This window comes from Natator depressus, chromosome 12 (genome assembly GCF_965152275.1).
Source record: "Natator depressus isolate rNatDep1 chromosome 12, rNatDep2.hap1, whole genome shotgun sequence".
In the NCBI taxonomy this organism is placed as follows: domain Eukaryota; kingdom Metazoa; phylum Chordata; order Testudines; family Cheloniidae; genus Natator; species Natator depressus.
In genome coordinates, this window is record NC_134245.1 from 38,998,108 (window position 1) to 39,017,117 (window position 19,010).

Below are 19,010 nucleotides of genomic sequence, written 5' to 3' on the forward strand. Positions count from 1 at the left end.
GGGCCCTGTAGGCCCCGTGCGGAGGATGGGCTGGGGGTGCAGGAGACCCAGAGATGGTGGGGGGAGAAGGCCCCACATGCTGTTTACAGCTTCAGCCTAACCACCGCAGAGTGGAAAATCTCATTCATTCATTCCGATCCCGCTCTCCCTTGTTGCACCCAGGGCTGGCTGGCTGCCAGGGTCCCCGTCTGCTCCTCTCCCCCCAGCCCGGGGATATATTTATACGTATTTTCCATGGACCGTTAGGAGAAGGGAAAACATTCGGGTTTATTTTAGAGCCTGTAAGATTCTTTCCCCCACTGCCCCGCTTGGCGACAGGTGCAATGGACATATTTAGACATGGGGCGCTAGGAATAGAACGCAATTCACAATATAGCTTCCTTTAGGCCTCTGGGCTCTATTTATAACCCCCCACTCAAGCCGCCTGGTGCCCAAAATATACATATTAGCTCTGCTTTGCCTTTCTGCTGGGCCAGGAAAGTGACATCAGCAGCCCCCGCACCGCCGCTCACCCAAACACACTGCCATCTCCACTAAGGAAACACACGCGGGCTCTTTCATACGGAGCTATCCATAGCCGCTAAAGGGGGGGCGCGGGGTTCTGCACTGAGAAGCATCCCATGACGACATGGCCCCGAACTGAGCTGTTTCACGGCTCCCTGCGTTGCTTCCCCTCCCCGCAGCCCTGAGTTCCCTTTGTCATGGCGCTTGTTGGCTCCTCAGGGCAGGGTTTGCCCTTTGGAGAGTCCGTACAGCGCCTAGCGCACAGGCCCTGGCTGTACAACAGAAAAGGCCCCTGGAGACAAGCTGCCCGCTCTACAGCTGGTACTGGGCAGGTCTCATACCTATTCTCTGCCACCAGCAAACGGGTCAGGGAACAGCCCAGACCCATGAAAATACAGAAGCAGCTTCCCCCCTGTGCCAAAGTCTTGTCTCTCCACACATGCAGCTAGGGATGAGTAGCTGAGATCTCTGATGTGTGCAGGGTGGGGGGAAGACACCTCTCTGGCACGACATGCCCTTTGGGGCAGGGACTTCCACTGCACATTGTATGCGGTGCCCAGCCCATTGCTCTCTGTGCTGAACCAACATAACCCGGCCCCCTGTTCTTCCCAGCGCTTGGGGTGGTGGCTTGCCTGGCTCAGATCGTCCACCCACAGCATCTTGAAGGGGCTGTCCACATCACATTGCCAGGCCACCACTGGTTCACCCAGCTGCAAAATGGAGACCTGATCCCTCAGGTGAGGGCAGGCAGAGGTGGGTGGACGTGATGCCGGCCTCATGACTGGCTTGTGGGCCGTTGGCTATGAAACTGACATGCCTTAACTGCATCAGCCCCATGAGCCGTTGTCTTGGGGGAACTTTGACTAGGATCACCACGGGTCTGGAAGTTTAACCAGCTGCACAGGGCTCCGAAACCACCAGCAATCAGCACGGACACAGTCAGCTGTGTCCAACACAAGCAGAGTCCTGCCCCGCAGAGCTTAGAGCTACACCAGGGAAGAGGAGGTGCAGGCAGACAAGCTAGGAACAGGGATACAGAGAGATTCGCCCTCCCTAGCCCCCGGGGAGAAGGGGGGGAAGCTTGCCCTGACCTGCTCAAGAGGTAGATAGGTAACTTCCAGAGCCAAATGCTCGCTCATCTCTAAGACCCCAGAAGGGAAGGGGGCATTCCCACAGCCCCCCCGAAATCCGACAGGGCTGCAGCCCTGCCTCATGCTGCCCTGACTGAGCAGGATGCGAGGAGGAGCTGAAGGCCACAAAACACATGAGGCCACAAATGGGGCCGGGGCCCAATGCACACAATGTAGGGCCCCATCACTGCCCTTGCCCCACAGCCCTACCCTGACTTGGAATGGCCGTGGCAGGAGTCACCGCTCCCTTTGCTCCCAGACAGACTGGGCCAGTAGCACGTGGCCCCCTTGTCCCACAGAAGTAGCAGCAGGGGGTCCCCTGCCCATCGTCAGAGAGGCAAGAGGGACAGCAGGGGAGCCCCAGTACATCCCCCAGCAGTCAAGGTGTATCTGCTAGAGGGTGGGTGGAGCCTGCTGTAACCATCTGCTGCCACATGGAGAGGACTTGGTGTGAACACCCATCCAGATGCACAGGGCAGGCAGCAGCTCTCAGAGCTATCGGTTCAGGCTCTCGGCAGACACAGACAGACATCACTGCTTTGGTTACCCCCAGGCTTCCGTTTCAAGTGTTTCTTTGCAACCACAAGACAGAGACTCTTTAAAAAAAAAAAAAAAAATGAAATCCCAAGCTGCAATCCTGACTCCAGGAGCTGGGGCCCCGAGTAGCAATCTAGGGCCTCGGCCTTCATCCAGCCCAGGAACGTGAGCAGCAACTGTGACAGCACCCTGTTTGGGGCAGGGCAGAGGGGCACATGCAGTTTGGGAGGAAAGAAAGCCAGGCCAGGAATCTGATATGTGAGAGCCCTGCCCACTGAAGTTACATTCAGTGATCAGCAAAAATGAATTACCCCTGCTTCTATTTATACTGCCTGCGTGGAAGCAGCCTCAGGTCCAGGCCCTCTGCTTCCTGTTTAAAAAATTAAGAGATGAAGACATAACACTGAATAGGGCAAAACAAGATAATGCATTCAAATTCCACGTGCCATCCCTGGTGCAGAGCTGCAGCAAATTCCTCCCTGCCTAGGATCCATTCCCTCCTCCCCAATCGGTAAAATTTTATACCAAATTATACTCACATGATGGCTGACCCCTGACAGCCCCTCTGGAAATGCAGAGAGTTTAGCTGAAGAATTTACACCTGATCATTCATTCCCTCGCTCGCTCCTCCCTGAGGGAAGGGCTCAAGTGCTCAAGTCAGAGGGAGAGACAGGAAAATTGATCCAAAAGATAGAGCCCCAGCCCCTTTGAGGGGTTCCTCCAGCACTCCTGGCTTTAGGATTTCTTTCCAAGAAAAGATCAGAGAACACTGAAGGTTAAGGGCAGATTTTTCAAGATAGCTCTGGGTGCAGAAGCTCTCAGACAGATCTGGCTATAAAAGCATCGCAACAAGAGTGGAGCAGCATGGAAAGATAGGGCCGGTTGTGGGCACCGAGCCCTTGGAAATCTGGCCCTATAGGCACAAAAAGAGGTAAAAGGGAGCGAGCCCCTCCCTCATCATGGTAGTAGCGGCGTGGTGCCCGGTTGGCTGTGGCTGGGACCAGAGCACACCCAGATAGGCAACGAGGAGCTGTGGGGGCCTGGTCCCATAGGTCTTCCGCTACCTCCGAGCACAGCTGTGAATGCAGCACGACTGCCAGTGAAGCAACAGCAGGGGTGCATGACACACTGGCCGGAGGGCCTACGTAAACAAGGTCCTTAAAGAAAAAAGCCTACACAAACAGCAGAGATTTCAGACCTGGGAGCTGTCCTTCCAGCAGCTGCTAACAACGCAAGACACGGTATGTTTTGGGGCTGGAGGACATGTCTGTGTCCAAGTGGTGAAGGGGGGTGAAACTGTGCCACGAATGGGGAGAAGCAGATGCCTGGGAGAGAGGTAAGGGAGTGTCTGAAAGCCAAACAGCACAGAAGCAGTTCCTCTGCTATGACTACGCACAGCCCTGGAGACTTCTGCCAACCAATGTTGTCTCATTGTTTCTTCTATTCTGTCTCTATCCTCCATTGCCCCTTGTCTGATACTTAAGACTGTAAGCTCCTTGGGGCAGGGACCATTTTCTGTTCTGTGTTTGTACAGCGGCTAGCACACTGGGATCCTGGCCCATGGCTAGGGTTCTGGGTGCTACTGCATATACAAATAACCCCTGATCAGATAAGTACTGAGGCTGGAGGGGAGCACTGCATCGTGAAACAAGGCTAGGAGGGTGTGTCACCAAGATGGGGCAGGAAGCAACCTGCGCCCTTGCAGTGAGAAGTCGCTGGGCCCATCCTCTCTTGGGCAATAAGACAAGTTCACTTTGCAGACTGTCAGTTTTATTTTTTATTAGACACCAGGCAATCAAACTGAACCCATGTGCAACAACAGATCCCACACTGGCAGCCACGGAGCAGTGGCAGCATGCAGGTGGGGAACGGACAGCTCCCACTGGCTGCAGGTAACATGACGTCCCAGCCCCTACTCAGGGAGGTGGAGACTCTTGGATGCAAAGGATGGGAGAGGGGCAGAAATGACTAGAGGCTATTCCTCCAGCGCGGCTGTGCTTGAAGCACCGTTCGGGCAGCCCAGCTGAATGGGTGCAGACAAACGTACTTCCAAGGCAGGTGAGCAGAGTGGATGCAGCTTGGGGCTTTGGGGGCGATCCAGTTCACCCCTAGAGAGCCAGAGCTCAAGGCAAGGAGCTCAAAGCTAGCCTGGAACGCAGTCTCCACTCCCCTTCCTCACACGCAAACTGAAGGGCATTGCCTGCATGGAGACAGAACCAAGCCATTCCTGCAATGCGTTTGCCAGGCCTCCAGCACTGCCCTCTGCAAAGCTGGTGCCATTCAGCTGAAGACACAAAGCTGGAAGATGGGTATAGATCTCCACCACCACCAGGAACCGGAGCCTTCTCCCATGGTAGCACACATCCACCCGCACCCTCCACAGCGTGGCAGGATGCCGGAAGCTCCCACGGAGATGCCCAGGTCTATAGTGGGTTTCCTTGTTCTGACCGCTTGGTGCAGCCATGGGCGGCGGGCGTCAGGATGCAGGGCAGCAGCCAGCCTCCTCATGCCGGGAGAGCAGAGACACCCGGGAGAAGGTTTTGGAGCAGCCCCGGCACTGGTACTTCTTGACATCCGAGTGCGTCTGCAGGTGGGCGCGGAGGTTGGAGCGGTCGGCGAAGGCGCGGCTGCAGTGCGAGCAGCTGTAAGGCTTCTCACCTGGGGGGGAGCAAAGGCAACTCTGTCAGAGAGAACCGCCCCCACGCAAGCAGCTCCAGCTGGACAAGGCCCCGGGCCCGGGGCACCAGCCTGGCTTGGCCGGGTCTGGGGGAGGGACCAGTCCCCCCTCTGGTCTGGTTTGTACGGTTCTCCTTTGAGATCCGAGCAGCCTGGGGTCCCAGAAATAGCAGTAAATTCCACACAACTCTCCTATCCTGGCTCCCCCTTGCAATCAGTGGGGTGCAGCGGCCAGGCCGAATGGCAGGCAATCGCCATGGGTTGCTAGGCGCTCAGGTGGGTTAGGGGGTTTCCAGGGAGTAGGAGGGAGGGAGCGTTGTGAGCATCCCAGTGGCTGCCCAGCCCGCCACACGTTGTAACCAGGGGAATGCTCCGCTTCCCTGCCATGCGGAAGGGGGCTGTACAGCAGGAAGAAAGAGCGGAGACTGGAGCCAGGTGGACAGACAGCCCAAGACACCTGGAATCTCATTTCCAGCAGCTGACTGCACAAGTAAATGTCAGAAGCGTTCCACCATGGGGGGAGTGGGGGGAGCAGGGGGAGCGGGGGGAGCAGGGGGAGCATGGACTCGCCAGCTGGAAGCCTTTCACCTGAGCATATCGTAGCAGCAGGGGTGGGACACAGCACCCAGGGGAGTCAGGATCTTGTATTCCCTCCAAGCCAAGCCAGGTGACTCTTCCCAGCCACCCCCCTAGCCTCTGCTGCAGAAGCCAGCACAGGCCAGACAGTTTGGCTTGAAATTCACAATCTAAGGACTCCCTTTCGACGTAGAAGTTGGAGATGGAAAAGCCCCATCAGACCCTCTCCCCAGGGCGAGGCCCAGATCATTCCCCTCCCAGCACCATTTGCCAGCCATGGGGCATAAAACACTCGCCTGGGGAGAATATTCCACACCCCAAGGCAGCTCACTGCCAGGTTTGCCCTGCTTCAACCTAATCACCCCACTACCACCCTTTGTTATCCCTCTATATACCACACTGAGTAGCCCCTCACTTCCTCTGCTCCCACCCTTAGGTGCTGCTTAGCCAGGCTAGGTGCATGCAGCTTTTTCAGTCTTTCCTTGTAAATCAATCCTGCCAGGCTGCTGATCGGTCACTCTTCTCAGAACTCCCTGCAATTTGTCCATATCTTCCTGCGATCCTGGTGCCCAGAACCAGGGGCAATATTCCAGGTGCCGTGCCCAGAGCCCGTTACAAAGGAACCAGGACTGGCCCTGCTCCGGAGCCCAAGAGTCACACAGTCACACACGTTAACCTTTGCTTTGCAACCGGATCCTATTACCCGCTCATGTCCGATGGGCTGTCTGCTTAAAGGGACACTGACGAGTCAGCTTCCAGCCCGCCCCCAGCCTCTCTTGCGGGGAGACAAACATCAGCTTATTGTGTATCCTCTGCAGGAGCACTGTTGCTCGTGCACAGCTCTGGGCTAGGTTCGTACATGGGATAGGGAGGGGGATATGTGCATTGGGCACTTGTATTGTGTTTCCTGTTTACCACCTCTATTTTAGGCATGCAGGGAAGGGGGAAATCGCAAGTCTCCCACTTCGGAACAACCAGCTTTGTAACTGGATTTCTCGGCCTACATGGCATGAGCACTTCCTATTACAAGAGGAACTTTCCCACAACAGCAAATCTGGCAAGAGACTGTTTAGGCAGAAAAAATGTACTCGACCAGTGCTCCTCTGCCACTTTCTTTGCTGACAGCACTTAAATCTTCAAAGCACTTTATCAGCACTAACCAACCCTCACAACCCACCTGGAGATAGGTAAGTATTACCCATGTTTCACAATGGGGAAACTGAGGCAACATGCCCAAGGCCATAGTACATGAGCCAAGAGGGGGCAAACCAAGACTGTAAAGGCACCACAACAATCTTACAATAAACACACCATGAGTAAATAGAATTAGGGCTAATCTGGATGGATTAGAGAACATCTTTTTAAAAGGAGAGGGGAATTTCCCCTCCCTTCCCCCAATCTGTAATAGCTAAGATTATTAAAACCAGAAGAATTCTCTTTTAAATCATTTACTTCTCACTAGTTGCATTTGCTCTGGATGTTGTTCTCATCTGGCATAACGGAACAAGGCTAGTCAGTCTGATTTTTGGTTACTTCGCTGCTAGTCAATTTGACTTGAGTTATCCAATTTCTAAGGGAATAGGTAGGAAATACTGCAAATATTTCTACTAAAGGGACACAATCAAGGTAAATGGTGACAAAAATATTAGTTTTGCTAAAACAAGCTTTTATGAAACCTAAACCCAACAGGGCAAGATTTCCATACTTTAAAAAAATTCATTCCCATGAAAACAGTTGTTTTTAAACATTCATCTGCAGTGTCTGTAACCCAGACATTACAGCACCAAGAGTCATAAATTGAAACTCACAGGGGGAAAACTAAGTTCATTGAGTTTGCATTGTCCAAACAAATAGAAATGCAAAGGGCAAACAAAGAGCAAAACAGGGCCGAGCAAATGGGATTCTGAAGATCTACTCACTTACTCTAAGGGGTTAGATTCTTCTTCCAAGATCCTGGCATGATTTATGCACTTGTTTAACTTCCTGCATGCAGGTAGAGCCATTGAAGCCAATGGGATTATTTGGGTGCATACAGGTAAAGTCTCTGCAGGATGCCTTAGGGCTGGTCATCTTTGCACTGTTGGCTGGAGCTAGAACTCAAATGTTGCCCCTACCCTGACTCCCGTCCACACTTTAAACTCCACCTAGCTGGCGCACCACCAAGGGGGAGTTGAAGCTCCAGGGGGGATGCAGCTGCTCAGATTACAACAACTCATCAACTGTGGCCCCTGGAGCGAGCAGTGAGAGGAGCTCCAGTGTACTAAAACAAGCCCTTGGCCTGTGAACTCCTCAAGGCAGGGACCGCGGTATCCTGGGTCTCTGTACAGCGCCTAATGCCAAAGGCTCACCCTGATCTAAATGGAGCCTTTAGGTGCTACTGGGATATAGATACAGAGTATTAGTGTCCCAGGTACAGAGGTTGGTCTGCAGCGTTTGATCTTTTACTCTTGGGATCTGCAAAAAATCTCCATACAAAATACAAGCATTTTGAACCCAACTGGGCCTGGCAGGCTGTTTTGTGAGTGCCACATTAAAAGGCCGATCCACCAGTCAAGCCTGGGGACAACAACAGATTAGCCATTTTCTCCCAACCCGCCCTCCACTACCGCCCGCTATGCACCTGCGAGCCAACTAGACCAGCTTGCTGTGCAAAGTTACTGGCCAAGCGGAGCCCTGTAAGCACAGGAAAGGCGCTTCCCACCCTGTGCAGCCCTGCACTGTTACCCCGAGGACTCGCCCCGGCACCGCACCCCACCTGTGTGCGTTCGGATATGTCCCTGGAGCAGCCAAGGCCTGGAGAAGGCTTTGCCGCAGATCTTGCAGACGCACGGTAGCGTGTGGGTGCGGATGTGCATCTTGAGCGCTCCCAGGCTCCCGTACTCCTTGTCACAGTACTTGCAGGTGAAATACTTCCTGGCCTGCAGCACGCAGCGCTGCTGGCGGTGTTTGGCCAGCCCGGAGAAGGTGTGGTAGGACTTGTGGCAGTCAAAGCACTCAAATCTCTCCAGGGGCTCAGCTGCCCTGCCCCGTGCCCCTTGCAGTTTGTCCTGGGCTCCCCTGTGCCCCTCTGCTGGGCTCCCCGGGTCGGGTGGCCTCCTTTGGGGCAGGCTGAGGACAGGGGGCAGGTTGAGGTTGTTCTGGTTGTCTCTGAGAGGGGAGCCCTGGGCTCGGCCCGTTAACGTGTCCACCAGGCTGATCTCCAGGTTGTGGGGGCTTGTGCTGGGAGTCCTTTTGGTATCCCCATCCAGTGGGAGAGGCAAGGAGAAGCGGGCGAGGATGGAGCTGCCGGCCCAGGGCATGGAAGGGGCGCCGTCACTCGGGATGAGGATGGGGATGACCAGCCCCCCGCAGGCGTGGCACGCGCCATTGATTTCTGGGGAGAAGCAAGAGGCAGGTGAACCCGGAGCCGTGGACATTGTCTAGTGGCTCCCACCCGCATGCCCTGCGGGCGCGCCTAGCCAGGAGCTGTGCACTGGGGAGAGCAGCACGGCAGAGCTGAAGGCCAGTTCCCGTGTCTCCCGTGTGTCCATTAACCAAAGTCCGCTCAGCCTACACACTGTGTACACACCAGGCCCTGCTTCACGGTCACCCCAACTCCCCCACCCCCTGCGGGTTTGTTCTGCTCGGCCCTTACACACTGTGTGGAGAGAAGCTGGGGACCGCTTTGGGGGCAGGGGCTGCTATTGGGGAGTGCTATTTACAGTCTGGGCACCAGGATGTTGGGCTGGCCCCAGCACTCCCTGCTAGCTCCAACGTTCACCCATCTAACTCCCCCCAATGATTCCCCTTCTCTAGGGAAGGGAAGCCTCAGTGCAGAAAGTCAGAGCCTTGTTCTACCTGATGGAATTGGCCACCTTTCCTGCTGCTGCTGCCCCAGTCTCCTAGGTCCTGGACCTGTGAACGGAGCTGGCTCCAGCAGTTGCTAAGGCTCCCATCCGGTGGCATCCTGCCCCAGCCAAGGGGCCCGTGCTGGGAGGACGGCCCAGGCCATCTATCCATGGGTGAATCGGGCCGACCGTGGTGCTCAGTGGAGCGCGCTGGACTTTCCAGGAGGTCCAAGAGGGAAGTTAATCGCAACACGGCCAGTGTCAGCCCTTGTGCCTCCATCCTGGGGAGATTTCTGACCTCCCCCGCCGGAGCAGATTGGAAATATTCCCTCCCCCCCTCCTGCTGGACTCGGATGAGACGACAGCAGTGGGTCTATCGGGAGGGTCCCCCTGTCTGAAGGGGGGCCCCCCCACTGGGACCGCCTGTTTGAACGGCTTGGGAGCCCCTCTCCGCAGCTCCCCCGGCCCGAAGACCCCCCCTGCAGAAGGAAGCGAGGTTACTTTGCAGTCGCACCCCCGCGCTGCTTTGCTCCAGCCCGCCCCCAGCCGCCAGGGCAGCCCCACGGCAGGGCCGGGCCACCGCTTCCCCTGCCCGCGGGCCGCCGCGCTGCGCGGCGCGGGGCGCAGGGGGGAGCCGACCCCTGCCTGGAGTGAGGCTCGTTCCTCCCCGCGGTGCAGAGCCGGGCCGTCAGCCCCAGAGCCCGGGAAGCGGTGGGGCTGGCTCGCTGGGGCGGGGAGACCCTCGCCGTCACCCCCAGGAGGCGCCCCGCTGCCGGAGGGGAGGCACAGAGCAACCTGCCCGCCGCGGGAGCCTGAGCCCCGGGACAGCGCCCGCGGGAAGCCGGGAGACCGGGCGGGGTGGGAAGGGGAGCAGCCCGGGGGCGCAGGGAGTCGCGGTCCGGCTGCAGGGTGACCCCCGGCAGGACCCGCACCCCGCGACGGGTCCCCGAGCCGGGGGTCCCCCTGGGTGCCCTGCCCCGGGGCGCGGCGCACCCTCACCTTGCCGCGACTCCAGCTGCCCGTAGTTGGGGACGCGGGTGCTGGAGGGTTTCTTCACCAGGAAGGAGCGCGGCATGGCCGGGCGGGCAGCGGCTCTGCGCCGGGAGCCCGCCGGCAGGAGCCCTAAGACGCCCGGCTCATTAGCATGGGCCGCCCGCCGGGCCAACCGCAGGGCGAGGGGCGGGGCGGGGCCGCCCCCCCGGGGCCGCCCCCCCTACAGGTGCTGGGGGGGGGAGACGCGACGGGACGTGCTGCGCGGCCGCCCCCACACACCCCGCCCGAGCACCCCCAAACCGCCCCCCGGTATCCCCCTAACCAGCCCTAACCACCCCCACCCCCCTGCACTGCCCCCGCTCCTCCAGCACCCCTTTCCACCACTCTGCTCCCCCCAACACCCCCATAAACCGCCCCCCAGTATCCCCCTACCCAGCCCCAACCAGCCCCACCCCCTGCACTACCCCCGCTCCTCCAGCACCCCTCTCCACCACTCTGCTCCCCCCAACACCCCCATAAACCGCCCCCCAGTATCCCCCTACCCAGCCCCAACCAGCCCCACCCCCTGCACTACCCCCGCTCCTCCAGCACCCCTCTCCACCACTCTGCTCCCCCCAGCACCCCCATAAACCAGCCCTAGTATCCCCCTACCCAGCCCATACCACCCCCACCCTCCTGCACTGCCCCTGCTCCTCCCCACACCACCTCTGCTCCCCCAGTATCCACACCCACCACCCAGCATGTCCCGATTCACACACCCTATCTCCCCCAGTACCCCCATACACAGCCCTGACCCCCCCAGGGCACCCAGAGCACTCCCCAGCACTCCCTAAACTGCTCCTGCTCTCCCTCAGTGTCCTCCTACACATCCCTAACCATCCCCCACTCCCCCTCTACACTGATCCTGCTTCCCCCAGCACTCCTCTACACCACCTCTGCTCCCCCAGTATCCACACACACCCCTACTTCCCTGCAGCACCCCGACCCCCCCAGGACGCACCCTACACTACTCCTACTCCCCCCCAGCACTTCTCTACACCACCCGGCTCCCACCTACACAGCACTGACCCCCCAGGGCACCCAGAGTACCCCCCTACACTACACCTGATCCCCCATACACAGCCCTGACCCTCACCATCACCCAGAGTAACCTGCTACACAACCGCTACTCTCCCCTTGCCCCCAGACACCACCCAAAACCCCACCGTACACATCCCCTGCTCCGCTCACCATTTACCCCACACCTTCCAGCATACCCCCATACACCACCAGACTATCCCCAGCCACCACCCACAACCCCCCTGTACACAGCCCTCCCCCTTCTATGAACACATACCCAACCCCACTTGCTCCCCCAACACACTCCACCCTCCACAGTCCCTCCTCAGCACCCTCCTGCTCACCCACACCTGAGCCACAAGCCACACCCATCCTTGCCCCAGCACCCTCACCTCTTCCCATCACACAACCCCCTCCCCCTCCGCAGCCCTGCCTCAAACACACAGGCCTCCCCGGCACCCTGCCAAAGTAATCCAGCAGCTGCCCCCGCAAAATACAGCCCCCCACATAATCCTCCTGCACTTCTCCCTTGGCACTGCCAGCCCAGCAAGGTTTGCACCCACCCTACACACTGCACCACATGGGGGTGGAGGATTAGGAATAATGCAAGTGCAGACTGTCCGTGCCTCAGTTTCCCCCACTGCAAAATCGGGATCAGACTTCTCCACTTTCCCAGGGTGGTTTAGGACACACCCCTTAATGTAAGGACCCAGAGAGGGAGTTAGATGTACTGATAGGCATGCACGCCCATGCGAAGAGGGGGTGGTCTGAGCATCTTGGGAGCCAAGAACTGGAGTCTAATCCCAGCCAGCTCTGCCCCTCACTCACTTAGCGAGCCTCTCTCAATTTCCTCATCTGTCTAACCAGGATAGCCACCATTACCTCACCGGGAGATCTGAGGCTAAGGGGATGTTTGGAGAATACTTTGAAGCAACAGGGTGCTAGATAAGAGTTATTCTTCAGTGTTGTCAGAGCCCCAGACAGTATGCCCACTCACCTGGCAATTGTTTCTCAGAATTCTTACTGCCACACTTGTGAATAGCTGGAGATAATTTATGTTCTAACAGGGTCTTTGCACCTTCCTGGCCTGTCTCCTCTTACACACGATCCTCTTGTGAAATCTGAAAGCTGAATTTGACACACCCGTGATGGCTGCAGTTGCAGATCGGCATCACAGTCTCCGAGGTTATAGGACAGCAGGCAGCAAGAGAAGCCAGGGCTGGGACAGAGCTCATTGCTTTTATTCAGGCATCATTTCTATTTTATAGAGGGTCTTACACCACCTTCCTCCCCGTAGCGGCTGGGCACCTTTCGCTAATGCATTAAGCAACAGCATTCACATCTGGCTTGGGTTATGCAGGAGGTCAGACTAGATGATCACCACAGTGTCTTCTGGCCTTGGCCTCGAGGAATCTGTCACGGGTGGTTCATTCTCGGTTTGACGCTGGGTACAGCGTTTAATTAGGGCAGGGGGTTGATTTTTTGAGCAAGCACGCTGCGCTGCGTTTGTCAGAGAAGGTGGGTAGAAGCAGCATGCCTGGCACCTACGGTGGAAGGTGAGCAAGAGTCTGTCTTAGCCCTTGAGAAAATGGTTTGTTACGTTTATAGTGGCTCAGATTTTCCCTACCCCTCACTGCACCTAAGACACAGGATGAGCGCCCAAAGGAACTGCTTTGCCACCACTACAGAAGTGCCCCATCAAGCTGAAGGCAGAGACTGCCCATTGTCTCCGCCTTGGCAGTGCCCATGTTTAACCACACACAGTTAGACACACCACCCTCGGGCCTCTCCTGCCCAGCACGTCTTTGACAACCAGGACTTGCAGGTCTGGAGTGAAATCGGAGCCTGGAATTTGGAGTTGGACGAGCCCTCCTGGGTCAGCCTGCCCTTCGCTCAGGGCAGGATTTCAGAGACATTAGCCACTAACTCAAAAGCCCCGCTGCGTGTGTGAAAACCCTTGTGTCATGAATCTAGGCTAGAAACTCTTCAGCAAGCCCATGGCTGGTTCTGAACCAACAAAGACCCCCAAACCCATCGGATTAGCAGGAAATGAGTGTTTATGACAATGACACACAGCAAATATTGGCCAAGGCTGAAGGGACGGGAACTGCCCAGGCACTAATCCCTGTTCTCCGAAGGTGCATTGTCCACAGAGACAGGTGTACAGTGCGTGGGGAGGAAGGAGTCCCTCCCTCGCAGTCAGTGGAGGCAGCATCGGAGACGGGGGAGCACTGGAAGACAGGGTGGGAATCACAAGGGGGGGGGAGGGCTGGCTAGCAGAGACCAGTAAGGGCCTGGGGTTTGGGCCAAGCGGTCAGGGGCAGCAGCAAAGTGAAGAAAAAGAGGGGGAACTTCAGGCATCAGAGCACTGGCACGGGCTCAGAGCATGCTGGAGAGGAGAGCAAGGCTGGAGAAAACCGTGGTTAAGCCCAGGCAGTAACCAAGCAGTTAATAGCTTTGCTCAAGAAAGTAGTGGGTGCCGAACATGCCTAGCTCCTTTCTTAGCCCCTAGGCTCTCCAGGGGATCTGCACTTGGCCTTCCACACCTCAGGAGTGCCAGCAGAACTGTGCGCTGCAAGGCACCCAGCCAGCGGGATCAAATAGTGCTGTTCAGAGGCACCACACTGTGGTACTAAAGCAGGAGGATCCAAATGCACCAGCAGCCACTTGCTCGGTGTCAGACAGCTAGCGGACACTCCCTGATAGTTCCAGACTGGGCACGCCAATACCAGAGGAGTGTTTAGGCTAATAAGCCAATTGTCCTTCAACAGCATTTTCTATCAGACTCTCCAAGCCCTTTGCAAACACTAGTGAATAAAAGCTCACAAACCACCTGTAGGTTAGGAAATAGTCTCCCTTTTATAGTTAGGGGAAACTGAGGCAGCGCTGTTAAATGGTTTACCCAACATCTCACAGCAAGTCTGTAGCAGAACAGAGCCCCCAGATTTCAAGTTCTGGTCCTGTATTTTAAACCCCAAGAACCTTGCTCTCCACAGGATAGCCAAGCCAGGTCCTGTAATGTTCAGGAAAGAACCCCTCCTGGAGCTTTGGAAAGGCTAAAGCCAAGATAGCCCTCCAAAGACCCCATCCCACCATTAGAACTGGTTTAGTCAGTGCTACTTACCCCTCTAGAGTAGCTTGCTGCATTTAAACAACGCTGCTGGTTCTGAGACTGTAGGCTAAACTCAGTTAGTGCAAGCTAGGCTGCTTCACACACAACCCCTTGCACACAACATCTGCCCATGTGCAAGGGGTGCTGGGCTGGTACAACCCTCATGCTGAGGAACCAAGGGACAGTATAAAAGTTAAGCACAGATATCGCCTCTAAAGTGGCGCACAGCAGCACCCTGGCCAAAAAGCAGCTGGGGCTCCTGGAAACTGTGTCAGGAAATGGTGTTTACTGCTTGCACATTGCCTCCCAATGCCCCAGTTCTGTGAAGAAGGCCCTGTCAATACTCCAGAGAGAGGCTATGCTATTGTTAAAGATGGCTCAGCGGGCATGGCTTTGCCCCATAGCTGATCACAGCAGGCCACGGGAAGTATTTAAATCAAGTTATGTCCCATCCACGTAGGGGCAAAGTCATGCCTGCTGAAATAGTTCTTCCCACCACGCTCCGAAGCATAGACTGGGCCAGTCCATTGCAAAGGCATCTGCTGATTCTCTACCCAGTGGGAAGCCGTGAGACACTGAGGAAGCAGCCGCAAAGGAACTGATCATGCTTATCCTCCACTCACCAGACTGGGAAGGGGAAAACCCAGGTTCCTTGCAGCCTAGACAGTAGGTGGGGGAGGCCCCACATGACAGACTGAATTAGCCCAGGATCCATCCTAGACAAAGGAGGGGGCAGCCCGAGAACAATGACAGTACGAAGCACCTTGACACCCCTGTTTAATGCTGCTTAATATCATCAGGCATTTAAATGGGCTGAGAGATTAATGCTTCCTCAGCGCAGGGAGTATGCTCCGGGCATCCCCAGGACTCTCCATTCCCACCCCTGCAGGCAGATTTCATCCTGCTTGCGTAGTTCTTCCCCAGTTGGGGCACAGGTGCTGCTCCCACTCACCTGAGCCTGCCAGGGAAGCAGGGTCCCCCACTCTGAGAAGCAGAGAGAGTCGGGCTACAGGGGAGAATGCCGCAGAAGTCTCTCAGCACCTGCCTTGCTCAGGACAATGTTCAGAGTATCATGTTCTACAAAGGATTTTTCCAAGAAGTGGGATTTTTTAAATCCTGAGAAATTGGAATGGGAGCAAACAGAGATACCCCCCCCCCCGCCCTCTGGTGCTTACAATTAAGATGATTTATAGGTGCTTTTCAAGTCCCATCTGGTATGTGCTCCGGAGAACAGGGGCTCCGCAGTAACCTTGGAAAGAGGCTGTTACTTCCCACCCACAAGGCCTAGCAACTAAGGCAGCAAAAATCTAGCCGCTTTGTAAGTGACTCTAGAAACCCAGCCCCACGTGTGTGCATGCCCTGGAAAATGATCTGGGCATCTCATCATCCAGGCAGTAGTGCTAGATAACTCTGGTCTCCAGCAATGCTCGTCACCAAAAACCTACAAGCACTTTATAAAACGGTGAGGAGCTATTACCATCCTCATTTTATCAACTTAAGGGCTGATCTACACTTAAAACTTAGATGGACCTATCTATGTTGCTCTGGGTTGCGAGAAATTTCATGCCTCGAGTAGGTCAACTGAATCCCTGGTATAGCTGAGGCACGAATTCCTCCATCGACATAGCTACAGTCTCTTGGAGAGGTGGATTAACTATATTGATGGAAAACCCAATTCTGCTGATGTAGGAAGCATCTATGCTATGGTGCTGCAGCTGTGCCCCTGCAGTGTAGACGTGGCCTGAGACACTGAGGCCTGAGAGGTTAAGTGACTTGACTGAGGTTACACAGGAAGTCAGTGGCAGAGCAGGAAACACAACTCAACTTACCAACTCCCAATCTCATCTCTCACCCAGCGAGCATCCCCAATCGTCTGTCTCCATAGCAATTCCCCCAGTTTCAGAGCAGCATCTTAGCAGTTGACAGCGTAAGACGGCATTGGGGGCACTGATACACACACGGCCTGCATCTGGAAGGGTGCGCTAGTGTACATACAGTGCCTACCACCCTGGGGTCCAGGTCCGTGACTAGGCTCTTAGGTGTCACAGCAATATATATATAAAAAAATCAAATCAATAATGGCCAATATCAATGCCCGCATTGTGGCCTCCTTTGTGGGAGCAGCCCAGCGAGCTCACCTTGGATAACAATACAGTGCTTAGGCAAACTCACCTTTCTGGCTTGGCACCAGTTTCCTGGCTTCATACCAGACGACCCTTCGCGGGTCAGCACAAAAGCCGCTCCTGTCCTCAGTTCTGCAGCAGATTTTGGACCTGAGAGCAAGAATTATTCCACATAAGCCTGCTGAGCACCACCCTTTGGACTTGGCCCAGTCGAGAGGCCACTGGGCAACTGCTATGTGCAATTCATGCAACAAGCCACTTTGCTCTGGTAGATGGGTATTGCAAGGTGCTCTGCAGCTTCTGAACTGGATTCACGCTCAGTGACTATTCCTTAGTGCAGCTGCAAGGAGAGGGGGACAGGTGCTGGGCTCAGATTACCCATGAGCCCCAGCTTCCTTGTTGACTTGCCCCTCTGTGGCAAGATCTCCAGTGATTATAGTGAACTTAGTGTCATTTAGTGAACACTACCCAACAAAGGCTAGGGCCTTTGCGTGCGCAGAAAATTTGGTGTATTTTGTATGATTTATTATACTTATATTTCAATATAAATGCACTTTAAAAATATTCTCCCTCTGGCATCTAAAAGGCATAAACGAGCCATGAAATCATGTAACCCTTTGCAGTCAAAGGCAGACACAATCATTCATACAGGATGGGGAGGTGAGATTGGACTGTAGCCAGAGTGGGTCACAGAAATCTCCTGGCATTGCCTGGCATTTGGAACTTGTCCCATAATGCAAGGAAGGGACCAAGAGAACCATATTCTCCTTAATAACCCTTGGGGGTATGTCAGTCACACAGAAGGGTAGATGAGGGGTCCTGGAGCCGTGGGCAGCCATTGCTACTAAAGCAGCTCCCAGATCATCCATGGAGGGACCTGTGAGCTCTGCCAAGTACAACAGGGAATACAGACATGCAACCCTTGCTATGGGGTTCAGTCTTTTTATAGCTGCCCGCCTCTGGTCCTGTAGAAATAATCAAAGGCTGCTATTCAGTCTGACATTCAAATCAAGTGCCAGCCCATGGCACTTCAGCAGCCAGGGTCGTTACCTGCTGCCCAGTTAATGCAGCACGAGAGCAGTTACACACCCACGCTCCAACCTGGACCCCCACACAGGCAGGACTGGGGAGAAGTCAGCACACCGCTAAAGCACTATGGAATGTTCAACCCAGGCACGGCTGTGGGAGGGAAAAAAAATCCACATCCCCACCCCAATTTCTAGGGTTTTAGAGTACCCAGGATTCCCAAAGCTAGGAGCTTCCCTGTCCTCATCTTCCAAGGCACAGCCACACCCTTGCTTACACTATCCAGTCACAACAGCACAGAGAAGCTAATCCCAGAGTAAGAGACTTCCTAGAGCTATGGAAGAGGGATACAGAGCTCCATCAACCTATGCCATGCATTAGGCTCCTGCTCTCGAGAGCGAAGCAGTGCCGTTAACCTGTAAAAAAGCATCCCCTTTGCTTTCAGCAATGGATTGCTGAGACCAGATGGGAGCAGTCGACTCAGAAAGTGCATAGCTTTATGCAAGATTTCGGGTTGCTAGGAGTAGGGGGCACTTTTTGCCCTGACCGCCAACTGCTCAGTGTGTTTGCAGAAGATGCTGTCTGAGCTCACTGTAACTGTATTCCCTGTACAGAATTTTGTCACTGGACTTTTCCTTCAGCTCAGCAATCCTTGTGCAAGCATGAGGCATGGGGGAATTCACCGACGAAAAGTGCAGCTAAATTAGGCCACTTGAGGAGCATAAGGCAGGCTCTGAAGAAAGACAGTAGTTATGATCACCCTTCTTTGGGTTTTTGTTTTAAATCCACACTTAAATCCACTGTTGACAGAGATAAGGTTTTAACTACTCTGCGTCAGCCAGATAAGCAGCAGTCAGTGCATTGTTGGAGACTTGATACAGCCGTCTATCTAGCAGAGGGCACTGGAAATACAAGATTGAGGATGATGAAACCTAGTCTGCCAGATACTTGACAGGCACCACAGTGCTCAGCAGTAGTTAATGAGTCAGTGGACGAGGTCATAAAGATCAGCTCAGCGTCTCCCTTTCCAAACAAAGAGGCTGATTCCATTCAGCACTTGTTGCCCTATCTCAGTGAGCTTTGCCTCGGTATACCTGCTTCTGCTCTAGGCTCAGGGTGCTTCCGAGCAGAGACAGGTTAGACACCTGTAGTTATGTCTTGGAGGGGATCAGCAACGCTTGTCCAATGCAACGGGCAGGCTCAAAGCGTCTGGAATGACCATAAAAAAAAGACAAGTTAATATGCTACTAAAATTCATTCAGCACTCTACTCCCCTCCTCCTAGCTGCTAATTGCTACTCAGGAGTCCCATCACCGGGCAGAAAGGAAGAGCCAAGAATATCTCTAAAGGACCGAACTGCAGAGTTAGCAGCAAGGTATCAGAGCGAAGCATTTACATACCTTGAGATTTAGACTGGAGGGTGCTCATCTCCCTTTGACATGCACAT

The 19,010-nt window shown here is 55.1% G+C and overlaps 1 protein-coding gene across 2 annotated transcripts; it reads right to left on the reverse strand.

Moving 5' to 3' along the window:
• Positions 1–3,940: 3,940 nt before the first annotated feature.
• On the reverse strand, positions 3,941–10,382 carry SNAI3 (snail family transcriptional repressor 3). Of its 2 annotated transcripts, none has more exons than XM_074969212.1 (3): positions 10,250–10,382; positions 8,179–8,796; positions 3,941–4,829 (listed from the first exon to the last, which is right to left on the reverse strand). In XM_074969212.1, exons 1-3 carry the CDS (start codon positions 10,323–10,325, stop codon positions 4,648–4,650), a joined length of 876 nt encoding a protein of 291 aa, XP_074825313.1. In that variant the 5' UTR covers positions 10,326–10,382; the 3' UTR covers positions 3,941–4,647. The 2 variants fall into 2 exon arrangements, with proteins under 2 accessions (XP_074825313.1, XP_074825314.1); XM_074969213.1 differs by lacking the exon at positions 10,250–10,382 and adding an exon at positions 9,261–9,600.
• Positions 10,383–19,010: the final 8,628 nt, after the last annotated feature.

Excerpts from the sequence above, each read along its gene's own strand:
- SNAI3 (XM_074969212.1), bottom strand. The coding sequence starts at position 10,325 with ATGCCGCGCTCCTTCCTGGTGAAGAAACCCTCCAGCACCCGCGTCCCC. Across the intron at positions 8,797-10,249 it reads GCAGCTGGAGTCGCGGCAAG|AAATCAATGGCGCGTGCCAC; the intron begins GTGAGGGTGCGC and ends GCTTCTCCCCAG. Across the intron at positions 4,830-8,178 it reads ACATATCCGAACGCACACAG|GTGAGAAGCCTTACAGCTGC; the intron begins GTGGGGTGCGGT and ends GCTCCCCCCCAG.